Raw genomic sequence first — 19,628 nt, forward strand, 5'->3', positions numbered from 1 at the left:
GATATGTTCAAGTTAGATACCATCTTGGGGATGTAATAGAACTGTACAACATTTCAAACGACTCGTAGTTTGTTCCCCAAATAATAAAAGTCTCAATGCTCTAAAGGCATTCTTGTAATCTTTGGCTAGTTAAAGGCCGACTCAGAATAGACTCGTTGTAGAAGATATTTGGTTCCATACTTGCCTGTAGTGTGTTAGTAATTGCACTGTGTGGTTTCTTTGAAAAAGCAATCCAAATTTTTGTAAAATACTGGCTGTATGCAATTTATTTAAGGTTGTTTTAAATGTATATTACATAAAATTTATAGATTTTATGGATAAAATGTATACATTTTATGGTACAGCATCGTCACAGTTATTACTACATGGTGTTGGTCAAATGAATGTAATGGCAAACTTAATTTCCTAACAAGATGTTAACACAATGTTTACCCACTTTATATTTGTAAAGGCTTAGACGTACCAGCCTGAAAACATAACATCTGTTTTTAAAGCAATAGCTTTGCTTTGTTCTGTACTGTACTGTTCTATCTAGAGGAATACATGATAGCTGTGCTGTTATAACAATAAAACTGTGAATTCAGTTTGGCCATCATCTGTATTTAATATGTAAAAAGATGAAAAGGAAAATGTTTAAAATAAGAAATTTATAATATTAGATTTTTCTTAGATTTCACTTTTTTGCAGTGTATGAATTGGGCTCCTGAGGGTTTAGACCTTTATTTTTTTTTGACATCCATCGTTTTAATCTGGATTCAGTTCTCCTTACTGATGTGACGTCACCCAACGCCCCACCTCTCCTTCCTGAGGGTATGATTCTGAATGAAGATTCTACAGTAATCCCTCGGATATCATTCCAGAAAAACCGATATCCGAGGGATTACTGTAGAATTTTATCATAGTTCAAAAAATACAAATAGAAAATCTTGGAAATCCAAAAAAATGAAAAAATATGGAAATTCTTGAAGTCCAAGAAGCATCCAATGAACCTGTAAGCTTTATATTCATCCTGTAAATGTGGAGGTAGTGTACCTTTATTTCCTGAAGGAAATGTGGTCATATGTACTGTATACCTATACTTCACTTTATAAACCAAAAATTTTACCAAAATCTTGAGGAATTCTGCCAGAAGGAATTAATCAACATCCCTCAACATGGTAAGAGGATCCTTTCATGATAAATTAAGGTAAGCTTTCAAAGCTGTGAGAGAGTGAAGTCGAGGTGGTGGTCTTCATTCCTGAGCACCAAATCACTGCACAGTTAACGATAAACTTCTGATGGAAATGGGTTTGTTTTAGAGCTGAGAAACTCTGCCCTCTGGTGGGCTGAAATGTCTCCACAGCTGAGAACTTTCAGATTTTCCTCTGAGAACTAAACAGCAGAGACGAGTTTCCACTACTACACACACACACACACACACACACACACACACACACACACACACACACACACACACACACACAAACTTCACATAAATATATCCTCTAATTAATATTTAATGTTCCTATTGTTCATGTGTATAGATTTCTGTGATCTGACTCTGAATCCCAACACAGTAAATTATAATTCATTATTATTTGTGCGTTTCTTCGCAATTACACCGACTTTTTTATATGAGCTCAAAACTTCAACATTTTTAACCATTGTTAAACCATCAATATTGTTTAATCTTCCAGAAAAAAAAAAGCCAACACCAATTTTACAGCTAAAGTACAATCAGGTAAAAATCTCACCTGGGAATAAATGAGATTGTGGGAAAATTATTTTATAAGTATTTCCTTTATGCTTTAAAAGTTTGGAGAGATTTTGAAATATTGATAAGCACATCAGATATGAGGGACTATTGACATGACTTGCATTAGGTATTTAGCTCTTTAACCACAAGGGCTTGGATGCAAACGCATTGCATTGTGGGTACTTGTATTTACAGGTGTATGTGAATTCCGATAACGACGACGGATATTTTTTTTTATGTTTACAGAAACAATAAATATACGTCATTGTGCAAAAGTTTTAGGTAGACGTCAGACAATACTGCAAGTCAGAATGCTTTAAAAAATTTACTTAAATTTTGTCAATGAATCAAAAGAAACGGAAATTAACAAATACCAGCATCAATTCTTCGAGATACACTTAGACAGGGTTATTGGAGGAACTCGCCAGGTAGGTTCTTGCAAACATTTTTGGATCTTCTATGGAGATCAAATACTTCTATCTCTTCATGTAATCCAAGGTGGACTCTATGAAGATCAGGGCACTGTGGGGCCAAAACCCACCCAAATCAATTCCAGGACTCCTTGTTCTTCTCTACGATGAAGAAATTTCTTAATGACATTAGCTATACAGTATGTTTACTGTCTGACTGTATTTCTCCACATTGAGGACACCATTCATCCTGACCAAATCCCCAACTCAATTCCAGTTCATTAATTAAGTGACCAGACCATGAATAGCGAGTTCTACTGTCAAGTTTTAAGGCGTCTCAGGGGGGACATTCAGCAAAAAAGACAGAACTACAATACAGTTCGTCTTGATCCTTTTTTAAATACCACCACATACATATTCATTTTAAGGTGTAAAATAGATTTATATATTTTACCAAAGCATAATTATGATTTTTAAATCAAATTTTTACAATGATACAAACCAATCACTTTTTTATTTGTTTCCTAGCACATGTTTCTTTCAGCGCCAAATTACAGACCATAAAACACCAACTATTATTCTTTTGGACTGCAAAACCTCATAGCTGATCCTGGATCACAAATTTTAAACCAGAATCCAGCGTATAGAGGCTGAGTGAATGTGGTGTGGACTTTGTGGAGGAGCTTCATCGTATCAGAGACGCTGTAGAAGGACAGAGTTCCTGCACTGTGATCCACATACACTCCTATTCTGGAGGATGATGGAACTTTGAGATCAGATTTACGTTGTTGTTCCAGAAATAAACAGAAGAAGAAGAACACTGCAGACTCCAGGACTGATTGTTGTGTCCAAACCAACACTCATCACCCTGTCCTTTCCTTCTGATATCTTTATATGAGACTGATATGTCCACATTACTCTTACTGCTCCTCTCCACCTCCCAGTAACAGCGTCCACACACACTCTCTTTACTCAACAGCTGCAAGCAGCAGTAAAATCTCTCTGGATGATCAGAGTACAGCTGCTTTGTCTCACTGCGTGTCACCACTTTGTTCTTCTCAGACAGAATGAGGTAATAATTTACTGTGTTGGGATCCAGAGTCAGATCACAGAAATGTAAACACATGAACAACAGGAACATCAGATATTAATCACAGAATATTTAATGTAAAGTTTGTGTGTGTGTGTGTGTGTGTGTGTGTGTGTGTGTGTGTGTGTGTGTGTGTGTGTGTGTGTGTGTGTGTGTGTGTGTGTGCGAGTGTGTGTGTGTGTGTGTGTGTGTGTGTGTGTGTGTGTGTGTGTTTTAGTTTTTTTAATATATTTTAAAAATATTTTTTGAAAAAAATATTCCTCCACATATTTTAAATCCAAGAAAATACATTCACATGAAACATTAAGAAAAATCTATATTTTATGTATAAAACATGTACATACAACTCGTTTCACAAATCAAGCAAGGAAAATATCTATATATCTAGTAAAATATATAATAAAGTAAATTATATATATAAATTCACTGCAATCTTCAAAGCTCCTCTGACACACTGGGAAACTTCTTCACTGCCACTGTAATAGACAAAATTACAGCTCTATTTTAAAGGGGTGATTCACCACATACCAACATATAAACATTAATCAACACACACACATCAGTAATGGCAAATAGAAGCTCAAGTAAATTATGACATTTTTTTTTTCATTTCCAGGTGAACTATCCTCCTTCAAACTGATTTTTTTGCAGAAAATTTTCCTTTCAACAACTTCAACGTCCGAAACCAAATACTTCTCATATGTAGGGATGCACCGATACCACTTTTTTCCAGAACGAGTCCAATACTTTTATTTTTTGTACTTGCCAAAACTGATACCTGCATTTTTATAGCATTTGGTTTAAAAAAAAAAAAAAAAAAAAAAGTTCTGTTCTCTTGTAAGTAGGAACATAACTGGGCAGACACAATCTTTTCTCAAATCTTAGACATAAATGGGAGATTTGAAATGGTTCTTTAATTTGATAGTGTGTTTGGATCCAAATTGGGTTTCTTAATGTGGGGCTTAATAACTGCCAACTTGAGGGGTTTAGGGACGTGAACTGGAGATAGTGAGGAGTTAATAATATTAAGAAGAGACTCACCAGCTGTATGTAACACTTCTTTCAGTAGTTTAGTTGGAATGGGATCTAACAGACATGTTGATGATTTGGCTTTGGTAATAACATCATACAGCTCTTCCTGTCCTGTACGTGTAAAGCAGTGTAGTTGTGGAGTTTTAGGTACGATGGTCATCAAACATGGCAACATGCAAAGTACAATCCCGAAAATCAATACAAGAATAAATCCTAAAACAAAGTAGTGTTCAACAATCGTAAATAACTTCTTAATCTTCTCAAACTTTGCTCAGCAGTTATTTCACATTCTCCAAAACATCATGAAGCTAATGTTTCTCAGTGTTTGTTTAATAATATCACCATCAGCATCATTATCAGGTATCTGTGTACAACAGGTAGATCCTTATAATAACCTCTACTCTTCTGGGAAGATTCCACTAGATTTTGGAGAGTGCTTATAGAGATATGTGCTCATTCACCCACATGGATGTTAGTAAAAATAGCTACTGGCGGCTCATCGGATTCTTCATCGGGGCTAAAGCATCGGACTCAAGTTTACATCCCAAGTTCAATAGATCACACAGCATGAGGATTCCATGAGAATAAGCGCCTACCATTGGAATAAGTGCCAGATTCAGGTGAAGAAATAGACCATGAAATGAAACCATATTGCATGGCAGAGCAATAAAGGCCATCTGATAGAGATTGAAAAGTTTGACCAAAAAAGCATTTTTATGGAGAACAAAAAAAGAACGGATCCTGTTTACACACATGTTCCTTCTCCACATATAAGCCCACGTCTGTGAAATCCTGTTCTATTCAAGTTGATGTGAGAAATTTAAAAAATGTGTTTGGGGAAAGAACACGATTTGAAAAGCACAAACCAGGTCTTATCTCTTGCAGCGAGATGAGATGTCCCCCTGTTTCCTCCTCCCTGTCCTGTCCTGTCCTGACCTGACCTGACCTTTATTTTTGTTTCCTTTCCCTTTCAAAAATAACAGTGGATTATGAAATTATTATAAAAATCATCAAAACATCTAGTTAACAACTTTGGTAAGATATTCAGTATTTTCTGAACATTATAGTTATTTTCATTTAAAAAAGTAAGCATGTTTTTCTGAGGATATTGTTGATGTTTTTAGATTTTTAAAAGCCTGCTTAATTTGATGGAATGTTGCCAGGATCATGCCTAAGGACTACATTACCCAACATCTACTGCACTTCCTTGATTGTCATATGTCACTGATCACTCACACCTGTTTATTGTCACCCTAATTAGCACTCATTGGCTCGTTTGTCTGTCCATGTCCTTGCTCATGCTCAGGTTTGTTTCTTTGTTTTTTATTCATTTTTGCATATATTTTGTGTTTAGTATTTAGTACTTTTACTACTAGTACAAAATACATCTATTTTGCATTTTGCTGCGAAAACAGTCCTGACCCGTTGAGCATTAAAAATTTAATGTCTAGGGTTGGGGCAAGATTTTGAAATATTGATAAGCACATCAGATAAGAGGGACTATTGACTAGAGCGATGCATTAGGTATTTAGCTTTTTAACCAAAAGGGCTTGGATGCAAATGCATTGCATTGTGGGTATTTGTATTTACAGGTGCCTGTGAATTCCGATTAAGACGACAGTTATTTTTTTTTATGTTTACAGAAACAATAAATATACGGCATTGTGCAAAAGTTTTAGGGAGACTTAAGACAATACTGCAAAGTCAAAATGCTTTAAAAAAATGTATAGTTTATTGTTATCAATGAATCGAAAGGTAAGTGGCCAGACCATGAATAGCGAGTTCTACTGCCAGGTTTTAAGGCGTCTCAGGAAGGACATTCAGCAAAAAAGACAGAACTACAATACAGTTCGTCTTAATCCTTTTTTAAATACCACCACGTACATAGACATTTTAAGGTGTAAAATAGATTTATATATTTTACCAAAGCATAATTATCATTTTTAAATCTGATTTTTGCAATGATACAAACAAATCACTTTTTTATTTATTTCCTAGCACATGTTTCTTTCAGCTCCAAATTACAGACCATAAAACATCAACTATTATTCTTTTGGACTGCACAACCTCACAGTTGATCCTAGTTTACACATGTACAACCTGAATCCAGCATATAGAGGCTGAGTGAATGTGGTGTGGACTTTGTGTAGGAGGTTCATCGTATCAGAGACGCTGTAGAAGGACAGAGTTCCTGCACTGTGATCCACATACACTCCTATTCTGGAGGATGATGGAACTTTGAGATCAGTTTTAACTTTGTTGTGCCAGAAAATAAAAGAAGAAGAAGAACATTGCAGACTCCAGGACTGATTGTTGTGTCCAAACCAACACTCATTACCCCGTCCTTTCCTGCTGATATCTTTATATGAGACTGATATGAACACACATCCATCACTGCTCCACTCCACCTCCCAGTAACAGCGTCCACACACACTCTCTTTACTCAACACCTGACAGTAGTTAAATCTCTCTGGATGATCAGAGTACGGCTGCTTTGTCCAACTGAGTGTCACCACTTTGTTGTTCTCCGACAGAATGAGGGTGTAATTTACTGTGTTGGGATCCAGAGTCAGATCACAGAAATCTAAACACATGAACAACAGAAACATCAGATATTAATCACTGTGTGTGTGTGTGTGTGTGTGTGTGTGTGTGTGTGTGTGTGTATATTGTACACATACATTTCAGAAACTCATCCCTGCTTTTTGGTTCTGGGAGTAAAATCTGAATGTTCTCAGCTGTAAATAAATAAATAAAATGGATTGATTTTACAAACAAAAAAAAAGACATTTGGGTAAATCATTGCTTGTGTGTGGATCAGAAATGTGTGTAGATCACATGATGCACTTTACCATGTTCACGGATTTTGATCACTTCCTCCTGGCAGAATTCCTCAAGTCTCTTTTTCAGGTCAGAGAGAGATTTCCTCACTGCAGCAAATGAGATATTGACATTGATGCTGAGTGAATCTTCACACACATCAGCTGGAACATTTGGTCTGTCGGTTTTGGGACTCTGATGTTTGGAGACTAAAACCTGCATACACCAATTAGAAATAAAACAAAGTGAAGGAATGCAATAATTTTAAAGTTATATATAGAATCTTATAACAGATTCTTTCTATAATCTAAAATTATGGGGATTCTTGAAGTCTAAGAAGCATCCAATGAACCTGTAACCTTCATATTCCTCCTGGAAATGTGGATGTAATGTACCTTTATTTCCTGGAGGAAATGGATGTGATCGTGTGTGTGTGAGAGCTGCTCCAGTTTAGTGATTCTCATCTGAAGATCAGAAATCTCCTGCTCCAGTTGCTCCAGGAGTCGTTCAGCTCGACTCAGTTCAGCCTTCTCCTGATCTCTGATCAGCTCCGTCACCTCCGAGCGCTTTTTCTCCATGGAGCTGATCATCTCAGTAAAGATCTTCTCACTGTCATCTACTGCTGCCTGTGCACTGAGCTGTTAGGACACACACACACACACACACACACACACACACACACACACACACACACACACACACACACACACACACACACACACACTCACTCACTCTTACTGGGACTCTAAATGACTCGATGTCCATGTTGTGTGTGTTTCCAGGAGCAGCTCCGTCTCTGCTCACTGCTCACCTTTATAATGTTCACAGCCTGTTTCAGCTCCTGCACCTTCTTCTGCTTCTCCTGGATTCTCTGCTGGAATTTCATCTGCTTCAGCTCAGTCTGAGGACAAAAAAAATACATATTATAGTTGATGGTGTATGAGATGATAAAGAGTGTGGTGAGACCTGCTATGTTGTATTGTTTAGAGACAGTGGCATTTAGGAAAAAATACGAGGTGGAGCTGGAGGTAGCAGAGCTGAAGATGCTGCATTGGGAGTGATGATGATGGACAGGATTAGAAACAACCAATGTTTGTGATTTTAGATGAATAATGTAATTTCTATGAACAGACTGAATATATTAAACCTGCATTTCTCACCTGTTGTTCAGTTCTGTAGGCTTTAACTGAGACGGTGTCGTGGCTTCTGTGTTTATCCGTCACACACAGATAACAGATGAAGCTTTGGTCGGTACGACAGTAGATCTTCAACACTTCATCATGCTCAGAGCAGATCTTCTCTTGTAGATTTCCAGATGCTTCGATTAATGTGTGTTTCTTCAGACCAGGAACTTCATAATGAGGTTTCAGATGAGTTTCACAAAAGGAGGCCAGACACATCAGACAGGACTTGACGGCTTTGTGTTTCCTCCCGCTACAGAAATCACATTCCACATCTCCAGGTCCAGCGTAACAGTGAGCAGGAGAAGCAGCTCGGACTTCAGTCTTCTTCAGTTTCTCCACCACTTCAGCCAGCATGTTGTTTCTGTGTAGAACAGGCCTTGGAGTGAACGTGTGTCTGCACTGAGGACATCTGTAGACCCCCTTCTGATCCTCCTGATCCCAGCAGTCGTTAATACACACCTTACAATAACTGTGACCACAGTGGATAGTCACTGGATCCTTCAGGAGATCCAGACACACTGGACAGCTGAACTGATCCTGATCTACTGAAATACTGGCCTCTGCCATTTTCTGCACTTTACACACTGAGGAAAAAAGAGAGACAGAAAGAGTGTGTTCGAGCGAAAGACTGAAGTTTTGTTTTCTCCTAACTGAAAGTCACTTCCTGGTGTTGAGCATGTGAGAGAGACAAAAGAGGAGGAGCTCAATGACAGAGTTCATAAACATTAACCATTTCATGAACAGAGTTGCTTCTGAGGCAAAATAAACCCTGCAAACTGTCTCACAAACTTTATTCATCTAAACAACCAGGGATCTCCTTCTGTGTGTGTGTGTGTGTGTGTGTGTGTGTGTGTTTGCACCATTTGTATTATTTCTGTGGATTATTGTGTGTGCAGATACTGAATTAATCCCAAGTCTGTCTAATATCAACATCCATGCTGCTGTATAACAGTGAAAATGAGGATTTTTTTTAAACAGTTGTTGAAATGAGGTGTTAATTGTAGTAGTAAAAATATTTATCTCTATATTCTCTTTGTATTGAAACATATAACCAGGATTATTAAAGGCAGTGCTCATTAGTATATATGTCTATATTAACATATACATGTACACCTTTATGGATCTTGACTATATGGAGGAAAGTTTATCGACACCTGGCCTTAACACTGGTATGTGCTTTGTGAACACACCACATTTAGTGCCAATTTGCTCTTATAATAAGCTCCAGTCTGTTGAGAAGATGTTTCACTAGATTTTGTGGAGATTTGTGTTCATTCAGACACAAGAGTGTTAGTAAAGTCAGGTACTAGAATTAGAATGGTACTGGGGTGAAGTTCTATTTCATCCCAACCGTGTTCAATCGATTTGGAGCTCTACAGCAGGAGATCTTCCACTCTAACCCATGTTAACCATATCTTCATGAAGCTGGTGTTGAGCACAGGCGAATTGTCATGCTGGAACACGTTTGGGTTTTCTAATTTAAGTGAAGGGAAAACTTCATGAAACTACCATTTCCAAAGACATTCTCAGGACTTCATTCTTCAACAGACTGATTCAGCTTCGCTGTCACAAAGAACGGTTCAGGAAATCATTCCTACCTTATGCCATTGCACTATACAATGACTCACCCTCTATATAACAGATGTTCATATTAACTTATATACAGATCCATTATTCACTGACAATTTACACATTTCATTCTTTTTTCTTTCTTTTTGAATTGCCAGTTTGCATTCTGTTTTTTTATGTAGCATCTTTCAATATTTTATTTATTTATATAAGTTACAATTATTTAATTACATTATGCTTTTCGTATTTTATTTTTATTTTATTTTAATCCCCCAAAATACACACACTACTGTTTGTGTAACATGCTGCTGTAATGCAATAATTTCCCTCACAGAATCAATAGAGTATATCTGATTATGTCTGGGTGTTCGATCTGTATCGCGCAGTATCTGAGTGAACTTCTGTACCAATATAATCCTCCACACCTGCTTAGATCAAAAGGTGCAGGCTATTTGTTGGTACATCAAATTATGAAGACTACAGCAGGGGGCAGATCTTTCTCTTAAAAAGCCCCTCATTTATCAAACAACCTTTCAATCAGTGTTCGGGACTTAGACACAGTCTCGGTGTTTAAGTCGAGGCTAAAAACATATTTATTTAAGCAAGTCTTATATCAGTAGACTTTTCTTGGGTAAAGAAGCAGATCTGGAGGGATCATGGATATAGTGTTCGCTGAACTGGGATATTTGTATGCTGTCGTCCCCTCACTCAGGGGATTTCACACATTCACTCAGATTTGTGGTGGGTCGTTTCTTATCCCAGAGGTCTCTCATGTCTGTGTTACCTTCTGGTTCTCCCTTTTAGTTATGCTGCCATAGCGAGTCCCAACTGCACAGTGTCCTTAACCTTTATACAATTATACAATATTCCCACTTGCCTCTGGATGGTGTTCTCTTCGTTTGGAGGCCACTCTGTTCAGCTGGGGATGGTTTCTCATCAGGGCCCTGGGGTTCCATGAAATTCCGGAGTAAGAACGGGAGCTTTGAGAATGGATTTGGATTGTAGTTAATGTCAACAGTTTGCTAAACTGACTCAGGACTACAGTTTGCTTCTAATCATCATCACTGCACCCCACAACATTGTATATCTGTAATAAATGGTAATTTGGTGCAACCCAGATGAGAATGGGGTTCCATTTGAGTCTGGTTCCTCTCAAGGTTTCTCTCTTATGCCATCTTGAGTCGCCACAGTTGCCACCGGCTTGTTCATCAGGGACAAACTCACACTTATTAAGAACATCTTATTCATTTTTATCACCACATTATCTGTGTAAAGCTGCTTTGAGACAATGTTCATTGTTAAAAGCGAATTGAATTGAATTAAATCTAAGTTTAAGTCTGTGTCTAAGGCATGCTTTACAATTGTGTTTCTCCAAATTTGTGCAAACAGTTTGGGGAAAAATCACATATGGCTGAAAATGTCAGGTGTCCCTATACTTTTGCAATATCAGTACAAACCCAATGCCATATAAGTTTTACACAGGACGTTGTTTAAAATGGATTGCAATGATTTGCAAACCTCATAACCCCATTATATTATTAACAAACATAGAAAACATTAAATGTTTAAAATTAGGAAATGTACAGTTATGAAAAAAAATCATTAATTTTGAATTTGATGGCTGCAACTCATCTTAAAAAACTTGGGATGTTGCAACAAAAGTTTGAAAAACGTAAAGGTTATTAAAATGAAACGTTGGAGTAGGTGTATGCAATGAATTGGGTTAACTGATAACAGTTCAGTATGATTCAATGATTCAATATGATTGGGTACAAATAGTGTATCTGAGAGCAGAGGAGTCTCGTAGAAGCAAAGATGTGCAGAGCATGCCTGAACATGATCCAGAAATGCCACCCTCCTCTCTGCCCAAAGCTCTTTTAAAATGTAATGAGGCAAATGGAAATCTGTTCTGTGGTAAGATGAATTTAAACATTTTAATTTCTTTTTGAAAGTCATTCTCACCACATCCTCTGGATTAAAGAGGAGAAGGACTATCTGGCTTGTTATCAGTGCTCAGTTGTAAACATATGGGGTTGCATTAGTTCCTGTGAAATGGGCAGCTTGCACATTTGGAAATGTTCCATAAATGCTCAATGATTTATGTACAGTTTTCAGAGCAACAAATGCTTCATTCCAGTAAATGTGTTTTTCAGAGAAGGCCTTGTATATTTAAGCAAGACAATGATAACTGCATCTAGTACAATAACATGACCTCGTAGTAGAAGAGTGTTGAATTGACCTGCCTGAAATCTAGAGCTTTCTCCATATAAATTCATTTGGCACACATGAAATAAAAAATACAACAAAGGACACCCGGAACAGTTGGGCAGCTAGAATCATGTATCAAACACATACGGAAAAAAATTCCTCTCTCAAAACTTTAGAAACTGGTCTCCTCAGTTACCAGATAAATACAGAAAGAAGATATGATAATAAAAACCCGATTCCAAAAATGTTGGGAAACTGTACAAATTGTGAATAAAAACAAAATGCAATGATGTGAAAGTTTAAAATTTCAATATTTTATTGAGAATAAAATGTAGATGACATATCAAATGTTTAAATGTTTTTTTATATAAATTTCATGGCTTTAACACATCTCAAAAATAGTTGGGGCAAGGCCATGTTTACCACTGTGTGGCATCCCCTCTTCTTTTTATAACAGTCTGCAAACATCTGGGGACTGAGGAGACAAGTTGCTCAAGTTTAGGAATATAAATGTTGTCCTATTCTTGTCTAATACAGTCTTAGGTCTATTTTGTCGCATCTTCCTCGTTATGCTGCGCCAAATGTTTTCTATGGGTGAAAGATCTGGACTGCAGGCTGGCCATTTTAGTACCTGGATCCTTCTTCTATGCAGCCATGATGTTGTAATTGGTGCAGTATGTAGTCTGGCATTGTCATGTTGGAAAATGCAAGGTCTTCTCTGAAAGAGACGAGGTCTGGATGGGAGCATATGTTGTTCTAGAACTTGGATATACCTTTCAGCATTGTTGGTGCCTTTCCAGATGTGTAAGCTGCCCATGCCACACGCACTCATGCAACCCCATACCATCAGAGATGCAGGCTTCTGAACTGAGTGCTGATAACAACTTGGGTTGTCCATGTCCTTTTTAGTCTCTTGAATTCCAAAAATGACATGGCATCCCAGTTTTCCAAAAAGAGCTTTAAATTTTGAATCGTCTGAACACAGAACAGTTTTCCACTTTGCCACAGTCCATTTTGAATTAGCCTTGGCCCAAAGTAATAACCTGTGCTTCTGTATCATGTTTAGATATGGCTTCTTTTTCGACCTATAGAGTTTTAGTCGGCAACGGCGAATGGCAACTTGAATGGCGAACTTGAAATCTGATTGGTTAAAGCAACAGCTTCAAGCAACATGTACTTTACTGATACTGGAGGCTCATGCAGATTCCTTTGACACCATTAACACGTGATGGCTAAAATCTGATTGGTTGGAAACTTTAACTAAAACTTACTCACACTTGAGAGAAACGCTATGAAAGACTTTTGGGAATAATTGAATACATATTCATGGACAAAAATATATTAAAAATTACATCAGTGATTCTGATCGAGTTTAAACCAGAACAGAAGCCCTTGTTGGCCCTGATGGCCTTCCACAAGTAAAATTTATACCAAATAAGATCATATTTTTATTTTATTTTTTGCTCTTTGTTTACTCACTGATATAGAAATCTCTGATCATGTGACCAAATATCTTACATATAACCATGTTCACATGATGGCAGAACATCATATGACTCTCTGCCAATATATATCTTTATCTGTTCAAAGGTTCATTACTTTGCTCCTGTGTTCCACCCAGGTGTTCCATTTTAAAAATGTGCTCACACACACACACACACACACACACACACACACACACACACACACACACACACACACACACACACACACCTCTAACAGTAGATCATTAACTAAAGCTCAGTGCGGGGGTTATAAACAGTTACACATTTACAGAGTGTATGCGTGTGTGTTCCCAAATTACACCAGGCGTCCACTCTACACGAAGCCATATTTGATGCCTTGACCATATAAAAAGCTCTGTGATGCTCTTAGTGGCCAAAGCAGGTAACTACAGTTTCTGAAACCCAATATCAAGGAGAACAAGCATAATTTTTATATCAGTGGGAGGTCATGCATTTCACACTATATGAAAATGTGATATGTGGTGAGAGTAAAGAGCAGGTTGAGAAGAGGGCCCTACTTCTTTCCTTTTTTTTATGATTTGGGCTCCTGAAGGGTTTGGACCTTTTTTTTTTGTCATCCATTAAATTAAACTGGATTCAGTTCTCCTTACTGACATGATGTCACCCAACCCCTGACCTCTCCTTCCTGAGGGTATGAGTCTGAATGTAGATTCAAATCAAATTTTATTTGTCACATACACATACATACAGAGTACAACATGCAGTGAAATGCTTTTTACGACAGTACGGCATGAGGAAATAGAATGAGAAAAAAAAATAAACCAGGAAAAAAAAGGTAGATAAATAAAAAACAAATAATATTATTTATATATATATATATATATATATATATATATATATATATATATATATATATGTAAAATATATATGTGAAAAAAATGTATATACAAGGATGCGTATGAACAGTAAACAGTAAAATTTGAGGTGATTGACGTGATTTGTCATTAAAGTGACCGTGTGCGGTATGGTATAAAGTGACCGTGTGCGGTATGGTGTGGTATAAAGTGCACGGTCCAGAGTTAAAGTGACAGTCCAAAGATTAAACTGTCATAGTGCAAAAAAAAAAAAAGTGCAGAAAAAGTGTGACGATGGAGAGAGAGGACCAGTTCTAGATCCTGGGTGTTTCCTGGTTTAAACTCCAAATGGCCTGCAGGAAGAAGCTTTTGATTCTCTCTGTGTTCGCTTTCAGGGAGTGGAAGCGTTTCCCTGAACGCAACAAAGAAAAGAGTCAATTGCTGGGATGGCTGAGGTCCTTCACAATCTTCCTGGCTCTGGTCCGGCACCGTGTGCTGTAGATGTCCTGCAGGTTAGGGAGCTCGGTGTGGATGGTACGTTCAGCTGAAGATTCTACAGTAATTCCTTTGGATATTGTTCCAGAAAAACCTGTGAAATCCGAGGGATTACTGTAGAATTTTATCACAGTTTAAAAATACGAATAGAAATTGTTGAAGTCCAAGAAGCATCCAATGAACCTGTAGGCTTTATATTCATCCTGTAAATGTGGAGGTAGTGTACCTTTATTTCCTGAAGGAAATGTGATCATATGTACTCTATACCTATACTTCACTTTATAAACCTAGTATTTTACCAGAATCTTCAGGAATTTTGCCAGAAGGAATTCATCAACACCCCTTAACATGTTAATAGGATCCGTTCGTGATAATCTGAGGGAAGTTTTAAAGCTGTGAGAGAGTGAAGTCGAGGTGGTGGTCTTCATTCCTAAGCACCAAATCACAGTTAACGATGCACTGCTGATGGGAATGGGTTTGTTTTAGAGCTGAGAAACTCTGCCCTCTAGTGGGCTCAAATGTCTGATTTGTTTTGGGTTTAAAATCAAACCATTTTATTTCTGTCTCCACAGCTGAGAACGTTCAGATCTTCCCCTCAGAACCAAAGAGCAGAGACAAATTTCCACTACTACACACACGCGCACACACACACACACACACACACACACACACACACACACACACACACACACACACTTTACATTAATATATCCTGTGGTTAATATCTAATGTTCCTATTGTTCATGTGTATAGATTTCTGTGATCTGACTCTGGATCCCAACACAGGAAATTATAATTCATTATTATTTGTGCTTTTCTTCAATTCACAAAATGAATTAACGTATGGATGGTTTTGTGGTTTGTATTTCACTACGTCACCTCACAGTGAAACACTGATGAACTAATTCCTCTTTTTATCTCCACATCGTGACACACCGACTTTTTTATATGAGCTCAAAACTTCAACATTTTTAACCATTGTTAACCATCAATATTGCTCAATCTTCCAGAAAACCCCCTCCCAACACCCATTTTACAGCTATAGTACAAACAAACACATTGCATTGTGGGTACTTGTATTTACAGGTGTCTGTGAATTCCGATAATGATTATTTTTTTATGTTTACAGAAACAGTAAATATACGGCATTGTGCAAAAGATTTAGGTAGACGTAAGACAATACTGCAAAGTCAGAATGCTTTAAAAATATATATATATATATATATATATATATATATATATATATATATATATATATATATATATATATATATATATATATATATATTTGTCAATAAATCAAAAGAAAAGGAAACCAACAAAATCAGCATTAATTCTTCTAGGTCCACTTACACAAGGTTATTGAAGGAACTCACCAGGTAGGTTCTTGCAAACATTCTTGGATCTTCTTTGGAGGTCAAATCCTTCTATCTCTTCATGTAATCCCAAACCCACCAAATCACTTCCAGGACTCCTTGTTCTTCTCTACATTAAAGAAATTTCTTAATGACATTGTCTATACAGCATGTTTGCTATCTGACTGTATTTCTCCACATTGAGGACACCATTAATCCTGACCAAATCCCCAACTCAATTCCAGTTCATTAATTAAGTGACCAGACCATGAATAGTGAGTTCTACTGCCAGGTTTTAAGGCGTCTCAGGGAGGACATTCGGCAAAAAAGACAGAACTACAATACAGTTCGTCTCGATCCTTTTTTAAATACCACCACGTACATAGACATTTTAAGGTGTAAAATAGATTTATATATTTCACCAAAGCATATTTATCATTTAAAAATCTGATTTTTACAATGATACAAACAAATCACTTTTTTATTTATTTCCTAGCACATGTTTCTTTCAGCTCCAAATTACAGACCATAAAACACCAACTATTATTCTTTTGGACTGCACAACCTCGTAGATGATCCTGGTTTCCACATGTACAACCAGAATCCAGCATATAGAGGCTGAGTGAATGTGGTGTGGACTTTGTGGAGGAGCTTCATCGTATCAGAGACGCTGTAGAAGGACAGAGTTCCTGCACTGTGATCCACATACACTCCTATTCTGGAGGATGATGGAACTTTGAGATCAGTTTTAATGTTGTTGTGCCAGAAATAAACAGAAGAAGAAGAACACTGCAGACTCCAGGACTGATTGTTGTGTCCAAACGCACACGCATTAAACTGTCCTTTCCTTCTGATATCTTTATATGAGACTGATATGTCCACATTACTCTCACTGCTCCACTTCACCTCCCAGTAACAGCCTCCACACACACTCTCTTTACTCAACAACTGTCTGTAATAGTCAAATCTCTCTGGATGATCAGAGTACGGCTGCTTTGTCTCACTGCATGTCACCACTTTGTTCTTCTCAGACAGAATGAGGTAATAATTTACTGTGTTGGGATCCAGAGTCAGATCACAGAAATATAAACACATGAACAACAGGAACATCAGATATTAATCACAGAATATTTATGTAAAGTGTGTGTGTGTGTGTGTGTGTGTGTGTGTGTGTGTGTGTGTGTGTGTGTGTGTGTGTGTGTGTGTGTGTGTGTGTGTTGTACACATACATTTCAGAAACTCGTCCCTGCTTTTTTGTTTTGAGAGTAAAATCTGAATGTTCTCAGCTGTAAATAAAGAAATAAATTGGATTGATTTTACAACCAAATAAAAAGGGAGATTTGGGTAAATCATTGCTTGTGTGTGGATCAGAAATGTGTGTAGATCACATGATGCACTTTATCAGGAACGGATCCTCTTACCATGTTCACGGATTTTGATCAATTCCTCCTTGCAGAATTCCTAAAGTCTCTTTTTCAGGTCAGAGAGAGATTTCCTCACTGCATCAAATCAGATATTGACATTGATGCTGAGTGAATCTTCACACACATCAGCTGGAACATTTGGTCTGTCGGTTTTGGGACTCTGATGTCTGGAGACTAAAACCTGCATACAGCAATTAGGAATAAAATGAAGTAAAGGAATGCAATAATTGTAAAGTTTTATATAGAATCTTAGAACAGATTCTTTCTATAATTTAAAATTATGGGGATTCTTGAAGTGTAAGAAACATCCAATGAACCTGTAACCTTCATATTCCTCCTGGAAATGTGGATGTAATGTACCTTTATTTCCTGGAGGAAATGGATGTGATCGTGTGTGTGTGAAAGCTGCTCCAGCTCAGTGATTCTCCTCTGAAGATCAGAAATCTCCTGCTCCAGTTGCTCCAGGAGTCGTTCAGCTCGACTCAGTTCAGCCTTCTCCTGATCTCTGATCAGCTCCGTCACCTCCGAGCGCTTTTTCTACATGGAGCTGATCATCTCAGTAAAGATCTTCTCACTGTCATCTACTGCTGTCTGTGCACTGAGCTGTTAGGACACACACACACACACACACACACACACACACACACACACACACACACACACACACACACACACACACACACACACACACACACACAGCAAGAAATCCCTGACTGTTTAGATGAATGAAGTTTGTGAGACAGTTTGCAGAGGAGAATCACTGAGCTGGAGCAGCTTTCACACACACACGATCACATCCATTTCCTCCAGGAAATAAATGTACATTACATCCACATTTCCAGGAGGAATATGAAGGTTACAGGTTCATTGGATGTTTCTTAGACTTCAAGTATCCCCATAATTTTAGAATATAGAAAGAATCTGTTATAAGATTCTATATAAAACTTTACAATTATTGCATTCCTTCACTTCATTTTATTTCTAATTGCTGTATGCATGTTTTAGCCTCCAGACATCAGAGTCCCAAAACCGACAGACCAAATGTTCCAGCTGATGTGTGTGAAGATTCACTCAGCATCAATGTCAATATCTCATTTGATGCAGTGAGGAAATCTCTCTCTGACCTAAAAAAGAGACTTGAGGAATTCTGCCAGGAGGAATTGATCAAAATCCGTGAACATGGTAAGAGGATCCGTTCCTGATAAAGTGCATCATGTGATCTACACACATTTCTGATCCACACACAAGCAATAATTTACCCAAATGTCTTTTTTTTTTATAAAAATCAATCCATTTTATTATATTTTTTTTTACAGCTGAGAACATTGAGATTTTACTCTCAGAACCAAAAAGCAGGGACAAGTTTCTGAAATGTATGTGTACAACACACACACACACACACACACACACACACACACACACACACACACACACACTTTACATAAATATTCTGTGATTAATATCTGATGTTCCTGTTGTTCATGTGTTTAGATTTCTGTGATCTGACTCTGGATCCCAACACAGTAAATTATAACCTCATTTTGTCTGAGAAGAATAAAGTGGTGACATGCAGTGAGACAAAGCAGCCGTACTCTGATCATCCAGAGAGATTTAACTACTACTGTCAGGTGTTGAGTAAAGAGAGTGTGTGTGGACGCTGTTACTGGGAGGTGGAGTGGAGCAGTGAGAGTAATGTGTTCATATCAGTCTCATATAAAGATATCAGAAGGAAAGGACTGGGTAATGAGTGTGTGTTTGGAGGCAACAGTCAGTTCTGGAGTGTGCATTGTTCTTCTTCTTCTGTTTATTTCTGGCACAACAACATTAAAACTGATCTCAAAGTTCCATCATCCTCCAGAATAGGAGTGTATGTGGATCACAGTGCAGGAACTCTGTCTTTCTACAGCGTCTCTGATACAATGAAGCTCCTCCACAGACTCCACACCACATTCACTCAGCCTCTATACGCTGGATTCAGGTTTGTCA

General features: G+C 37.6%; 3 protein-coding genes and 1 pseudogene across 7 annotated transcripts in view; 1 reads left to right on the top strand and 3 right to left on the bottom strand.

Moving 5' to 3' along the window:
* Positions 1-19,628, top strand: part of LOC310722600 (uncharacterized protein) — a 1,041,764-nt gene that overhangs the window by 867,342 nt on the left and 154,794 nt on the right. The window lies entirely within an intron of this gene.
* LOC310722601 (tripartite motif-containing protein 16-like protein) lies at positions 2,675-3,443 on the bottom strand (annotated as a pseudogene). The gene has a single exon. The product of its transcript is annotated as a tripartite motif-containing protein 16-like protein (transcript).
* On the bottom strand, positions 5,978-9,068 carry LOC310722530 (tripartite motif-containing protein 16-like). 4 transcript variants are annotated; one of them, XM_083535087.1, is made up of 6 exons: positions 8,248-9,068; positions 7,899-7,988; positions 7,447-7,725; positions 7,120-7,303; positions 6,949-7,005; positions 5,978-6,851 (listed from the first exon to the last, which is right to left on the bottom strand). In XM_083535087.1, exons 1-6 carry the CDS (start codon positions 8,836-8,838, stop codon positions 6,313-6,315), a joined length of 1,740 nt encoding a protein of 579 aa, XP_083391213.1. In that variant the 5' UTR covers positions 8,839-9,068; the 3' UTR covers positions 5,978-6,312. The 4 variants fall into 4 exon arrangements, with proteins under 4 accessions (XP_083391213.1, XP_083391214.1, XP_083391215.1 ...); XM_083535088.1 differs by having other exon boundaries at positions 7,483-7,725; positions 8,248-9,067; XM_083535089.1 differs by lacking the exon at positions 6,949-7,005.
* LOC310722940 (tripartite motif-containing protein 16-like) lies at positions 16,667-18,443 on the bottom strand (the record flags this gene model as incomplete). Its single annotated transcript, XM_083535762.1, has 3 exons — positions 16,667-17,305; positions 17,899-18,179; positions 18,432-18,443. 3 exons carry the CDS (start codon positions 18,441-18,443, stop codon positions 16,762-16,764), a joined length of 837 nt encoding a protein of 278 aa, XP_083391888.1. The 3' UTR covers positions 16,667-16,761.

The sequence above is a fragment of the Silurus aristotelis genome (genome assembly GCF_946808225.1).
Source record: "Silurus aristotelis genome assembly, chromosome: 29".
Classification (NCBI taxonomy): Eukaryota; Metazoa; Chordata; class Actinopteri; order Siluriformes; family Siluridae; genus Silurus; species Silurus aristotelis.